Genomic DNA, 6506 nt, shown 5'->3' with positions numbered 1-6506 from the left:
AAAAATGCTTATTATTTTCACTAAATTGATTTCAACACACCCAAATTGGTCTCCATCCACAGTGTGGAAATACTGTCTGAAACTGCCTCAGAACACTGCTCTGCAACAATTTTCAGGTTTGTCCAGTTATTTAGAAAAATAATTAGAAATGTTATAAATGGCACATAACGATAATAAAAGTGGAAAATGCGCAAATATGATTTTATTTCATCTTGTAAAATTAAATTTTTTAAGCAGTTTCTATTATTTAAAATAAATAAAAATATATATATACAAAGGAAAATGTTTTTAGATTTTCTGCAAAACTGATAGTTCTCTGGTATTAAAAGAAAACACTGCTCCTCTAAAGGTTGCTTTTTCCTCATATTAAAAGAACTCCATTAAGAACACATTGATATCCCCTGAAGTCTTAAAACCAAACAATAGTTTAGCTTAACTAGTAAAAAAACGTCTGCCTTGAGCATTGTGCTCTTCTCAGAGCTATCTACATAGGGTTACTATGAGTTGGAATCAATGGGTTTGGTTTTGGGTTTTATATGGGATCAGACTGACAACTGCAACTCACAAGATTAGATAGTAACTTTAGGGAGCAGTGAGTTTATGTTAATGGTGGAGGAACAACATCGGAGAGTGAAAATGGTTTCACCACCGGAAGAATGTAATAATGTCTTTGAGTTGTACATGTCAGAAACTATTGGGTTGGTGTATGTTTTACTATGTATGGAAACCCTGGTGGTCTAGTGGTGAAGTACTATGGCTGCTAACCAAAAGGTCGGCAGTTTGAATCCACCAGGCGCTCCTTGGAAACTCTATAGGGCAGCTCTACTCTGTTCTGTAAGGTTGCTATGAGTCGGAATCGATTCGACGGCAACGGGTTTGGGTTTTTTTGGTTTTTACTATGTATATTCTCAACAACAAAATAATTTTTTTTTTAAAAAAAAGGACATGTTAGGCTTGGTGCCAGCAGATGTTGGTAAGTCTGTGAGGCCAAAATAATTTTTCTTTTCAATAGCCGAAGAAATAAGATAAATCAAAAAACCTAATGGTCTATTACAATACCATTATGCTGTCTCAAAGGCCTTGAAGATGCAATAACAAAACCCAGTACTGCGATCCTCCCGTCAGGCTAACTCCACTAAACGTAGCCAGTTTTGATGACTGAATACCAAACCACCCAGCTCTAGGAGAAACAGGCGCGAAGCTCTCGCGAGACTCTACCAATACCCAGGAGCTCCCGTGAGCACCAGTTCCTGTCTCCTAACCTAGCGCGCTTACAGGCCGTCTCCTCCCCGCCGGCTTCTTCCGCTACCGCGGGGCGGGCCGGAACCTTTGTTAAAGGGAACGAGTTTACACAGCAGTGTTGCCGGCCGGCATCAAGGAGAACAGCGTGGCATCCTCTTCCTCTCGCCGTTGCGGCCGCGGAGCGGAGCTGAGCTGATTATAGTCGAGGAGCTCGGTTACCGGGCGGGCTGGGTCTATGGTCGCTCCGCGGGCCGCTCCGCCTGCTGGTGCTTTTTTATCAGGGCAAGCTGTGTTCCATGGCAGGGAACTTTTGGCAGAGCTCCCACTAGTAAGTGATCTCCCGTCTTCCGTCCAGGGTCGGCACTTAGGGGTCTGTAAGGACGGGGCCTGCAGCTCCCCTTGGCCTGCATCCTGGTCCCTGTCCCGAGCGCCTCGGGGTCCTCCCGGGAGTCGGCGGCGGCCGGCAGCCGGCAGCGGGATGCGCTATTTTGAGATGACTCCCCTTTTCCTGCCCCCCTAGCCCGGTTTCGGGGAAGGATCTGTGACCCGGAGTGGTGGGGACAGGGCAGTCTCCGAGAAAGGGAGGTTGAGGAGTTTAATTTAGGATTGTTGGGTTAGCTAGGCCCGGGATGGGGAGGGGGTTGGGTGATGGCTCCAGGTGTGGGAAGTGTGTCTCAGTTGTGGACTGTGAGGTGGGCTCCTCAGGATGGCTGTGGCTCGATTTTGCCTGGGATTACTTCAGAGGATCGGCACCTGGTCTTTTGTCATTCACCGTCTATCTTGAATGTATTTAATAATGTTCCGAGGAGGAGGGGGAACTCCGTGTTTCTTCTCACTAACCACTTCCTGCCACTACCTTATGCCCAGATGGAGTTTTATGTTGGTAGGTGATACAGCAGGTGCTTGCAAGACTTAGCCATTTCATTAGTCTGTGCCTTGTATTTTGTTTTATAAGTGTTTTCCAGTGATTTTGTTTGCTAGTTTACAATTTTTCGTAAATAAGTTTTTGTTTCTGTCAGTGATCGTGGAAGAGCTAGAGTTATATTAAAAACATTTTCCCCTAAGTGCATTTGTTTAAGCAGGCAAGAAGGTGGGTGATGGGGCTAATTAAACATTGACTAGACTTTTCACTGGAAAGTTGAAATAGGAACAGAACGTGATAAGACTGTACTTAGTGTAAGTAATTTTTAATGGTAAGAGTGTTTGTAACTAATTTCAACTTTGATTTTATGAATAGCATCGGTTCCTTTCTTTTGTTTTTTGGCCCTTTCCCGAAGAAAAAAGGAACAGTGGCCTTGGAAACCTATTTGCAGAAAAGCAGGTCTTCCTCTTTGCTGTAAAGTAATTCTATGGTGCTGAAATGCTCTAGAAGCTTTACAAATTATACCATTTTTATTTTGTATAGTTTTTTTCACTCACTGAAATAGTTGCTTGGGCAAAGTTAAAATATAGAAGGCATAGGTAGTGGAGAAGAGTGTTCTTATAAACTTGGAGAGAAGCTGAGAGAACTTCAGGGAAGCTGGCAGTTGGTCGTCAGAAGTTAATGCAGTTTTTTAGCTTTTAGAAAAGAGACCCTGTCCCCCTTTTGATGAGCACTCTCATTATGCTTTCACTTACTATTGGCATTATAGAAACAGTTGTTTTTTTCACTATTGAGATATAAAGTTATTACAACATTAAGTGTGCTTTTTTGGAATTGCCCCTGCCTGCCAATTCAAATAGTCCTGAAGGAAGGGGCCACTTTACCTCACTTAACTCCCTTGATTATCATGAAGTCCTTTTTCTGCAAAAGATAACAGGTATGAAATACAAGACAATCAATTCGTGAAAAAAACAAAAAGATTATGAAAGGACATTGCTTTAGGTACGTATCAGAGATTTTGATGAAAGAGGAAACGTCATGAAAAAGATTTGTATTTCATGGCTTATAAGGTGCACATTTTCACATTTTAACTTCTCAGAAATTGGCATGGCAGTTTTTTTTTCTTAGTAACACATGAAATAATGATGAGTTTTACAGCCAGTGGAATCTTAAGTTTGATGAAATGTGGTATTTATAAGTCTTGGTTTATTCTCTATACAAAATGCTGGGAGGAAATTTTTTAAAAATATTTGTTTCTGAAATTTATCTTTTTAAAAAGATAAAATGACTCTGTGGAAATGAAATTAGTGTTAATTCCAGGACAGAGCAAGTCACAATATATTCCAGAAAATTGAAGTAGCACAAAACATTCTCTGATCACAATGTGGTAAAACCAGAAAGGCATTAAATAAATATTTTCAGGTTGGTTGAATGAATGAATGAGCACGTAACAAAAATAAAAACTACAAAACCAACTCTGGATGCTTTATTGTATCAAAGAGGAAACTGAAAATACAGTTACATAATATCTAGAAAATAATATAATAAGATCAATATATATCAGTATTTATGGAATGTAGCCATGCTGAATGTAAAAAAATTAAATTATTGAATGAGAAAGAATAAAAATAAATTTTTTAAAATTCTACCTAAGAATATTAAAAAGGAAACAGTGAAACAAACCTAAGGAAAATAGAAGGAAAGACTTAATAAAAGTAAAACTTTTATTAATGTAATAAAAGGGAAAAAATTGTCAGAAAATACAAGAGCTGGTTTTTTGGGAGGGAAAACCAAGACAATAGGCTGGATAAACTACTGCTGATTGAGACAAGGAAAAAAGGGATGATGTAAAAATATAAAATTAGGAATGAGAAAGGTAAATGAACCCAGATATACCTTTGGACTATCTGTATGGCATAAATTAGAAAGCAAATTAAGAGTTATCAGAACGACTTCGTAAAAATGCTCAAGGCCCACACATTATTTCCTGCATAAATTACCCTCAACTTTCAAGAGGATCATAGCTCTGCTATTGAAATTGTTCCATTTCACACAGAAAGGAGGAAATGCTTTCCAGTTCTTTTTATGAAGCCATTATAACACTGGTGATAAAATCTAGCAAAGGAAGCACTAAAAACCTGTCTCACTTTTGAATATTGATTCAAAGACCATAAACAAAGTATTACCAGATGGCATCAATGTTATATTAAAAGTGTAATAAAGCATTGCAGAGTATGGTGCTCCATTAAAAAAAGCCATCTATATGAGACCAAAAGATCAACAATTACTCCAGAGCAAAGATGAGAAGATAAGTGGGCAGGGAAAATAGAGTACTGGAAATGGAATGATGAGAGCACAATTAGGATGTTGACACATTGTGAAAAATGTAGCTATTGTCACTGAAAAATTTGGGTAGAAATTGTCAGATTTGGAACCTAACTTTATAAATTTTCACCAAAATACAATGAAATATTATTTGAAAAAAATAAACATGGTGCCACTGAAAGTACTAAGACATCACTGATTTTAATATGCATTTAGATATCAGAGTCTGAGAATCAATGAAATACAGTGTAAACTAGTGACAGAGACTGAGGAGGAAGAGAAAAAAAGATCAGAATTTTTTCAGAACATATTTATGTTTATTAATGAGATAATTCTCAATGTCGGAGTTTTAAGAAATGTGAGAAATAGTGTCTTTCAGGTTTGCTTCTTGCACTGTTTGGACCTCTCAGAATATGAACAACCTGTTCAGTCTTAGAATGCTATCTGTGACTTTGTTAATTAACTTTTTACAGCATGTCTTAACATCTTTACTTCTTCCAGTTTACAATGGATTTTGGATAAACAAGACCTTTTGAAGGAGCGCCAAAAGGACTTAAAGTTTCTCTCAGAAGAAGAGTATTGGAAATTACAAATATTTTTTACAAACGGTAATTTTTTTTTCAGTTGGTTGAAATTTGTACAGTTGGTTACCTCTTAACTAAAATTTTTTGTATAGTAATTTGTGATGAACTGTTTTAGTCCATACATACATTTTACAATTTGTGTTCATTTATCTGTCTTTTTAATTGATTTGAATAAAGTTTTTTATGAATCTTTAATGTTAGAGGCACTCAGGACAATTTGAAAGTCTTAATCCCCCTAAGCCTTTATGATGCATTTGTGAACCCAAGTTAAGGTTGACTAAAGCAAAGTACTTTGAGAATTAATGATTCTTTGGACTGACATTCTATATTGGTCATTCCAAGTTTACAATTTTGCTTTGAGGAAGGAGATTTAGAGTCATAAGATCCTGTCGCTGACACATGGTGGCCTTGTCACATGCTCTTTCTAAGCCTCAGTTTAATCTTCTACAAACTCGCTTCTCAGTTGTTTTAAGGATTGGTTATGGATTTTTCTTTTTAATAAACCATAAAGTGTTAGGTATAATTTTTTTGATAGGTGTCTAATATTTAAAAGATAATATGAAAAACATTGAAAATTCTTAGAAGGTAGAAGGGAAATACCTATCATTCTTCCTCTTTAATCAAGAACAATTTTTACTAGGAGCTAATTTCAATTTTTTTTTGTTTGTTTATGCATACCTGTATATTTTTTAAATGTTCCTGGGTGGCACAAATGGTTTACACTTGTCTACTAACCTAGAGGTTGGCAGTTTGAACCCACCCAGCAGCTCCACTGAAGAAAGGCCTGGTGATCTGCTTCGTAAAGATTACAGCTAAGAAAACCCTATGGAGCAGTTCTACTTTGTGACACATAGCGTTCCCATGAGTTGGAATAGATTTGACAGCAATGAGTTATATATTTTTTAACAGATTTACAAATCCCATTGCTGAACCACTATTATCTAAGTAGAGCTTTGTAGCATGTGTAGGTTTTCCCCTTGTTTGGAAGTTATTGTTTAATACTGATATAACAATTCCAGAAGAAATATTTAAAATGTTATTATTTTCTTTTTAGTTATCCAAGCATTAGGTGAACATCTTAAATTAAGACAACAAGTTATTGCCACTGCTACGGTCTATTTCAAGAGATTCTATGCCAGGTAGGGCTGTTTTATTCTGGGGATATGTTCTATTTGAAGCGCTTATCCATTGTTGATGAACCATGTATAAATGAATCATGTGTTTTTAATAGAGATCTCTAGACTTTAGGGTCCCTGGTGGCACAGTGGTTAAAGCACTTGGCTGCTAACCGAAAGGATGGCAGTCCAAACCCACCAGCCGCTGCATGGGAGAAAGATGTAGCAGTCTGCTTCTGTAAAGATTTACAGCCTCGGAAACCCTGAGGGGCTGTTCTACTCTGTCGTATAGGGTTGCCGTGAGTTAGAGTTGATGCTACAGCAGTGGGTTTGGATCTTGAGTTTTTTTCAGTATGTTTTCTGTATGACTGATGCTTA

At 37.5% G+C, this 6506-nt stretch overlaps 1 protein-coding gene across 5 annotated transcripts in view; it reads left to right on the top strand.

Moving 5' to 3' along the window:
• Positions 1–1292: 1292 nt before the first annotated feature.
• CCNC (cyclin C) overlaps positions 1293–6506 on the top strand; it is a 36563-nt gene continuing 31349 nt past the window's right edge. The window contains exons 1-3 of one of the 5 annotated variants that reach the window (XR_002784711.2): positions 1293–1570; positions 4931–5037; positions 6068–6152. Coding sequence is in view for 3 of the 5 variants with exons in the window: in XM_064289220.1 (XP_064145290.1) it covers positions 1539–1570; positions 4931–5037; positions 6068–6152 (224 nt within the window). In the remaining 2 variants the exon portion in view is untranslated. Of the gene's footprint in view, positions 1571–2117; positions 2126–4930; positions 5038–6067; positions 6153–6506 lie in introns of those variants that run through there. The other 4 variants (XM_064289220.1, XM_023543476.2, XM_003404326.4 and 1 more) reach the window with 4 other exon arrangements.

The sequence above is a fragment of the Loxodonta africana genome, chromosome 1, assembly GCF_030014295.1.
Source record: "Loxodonta africana isolate mLoxAfr1 chromosome 1, mLoxAfr1.hap2, whole genome shotgun sequence".
In the NCBI taxonomy this organism is placed as follows: domain Eukaryota; kingdom Metazoa; phylum Chordata; class Mammalia; order Proboscidea; family Elephantidae; genus Loxodonta; species Loxodonta africana.
The sequence above is the reverse complement of the archived record's forward strand: the minus strand, read 5'-3'. Positions and strand labels throughout refer to the sequence as shown.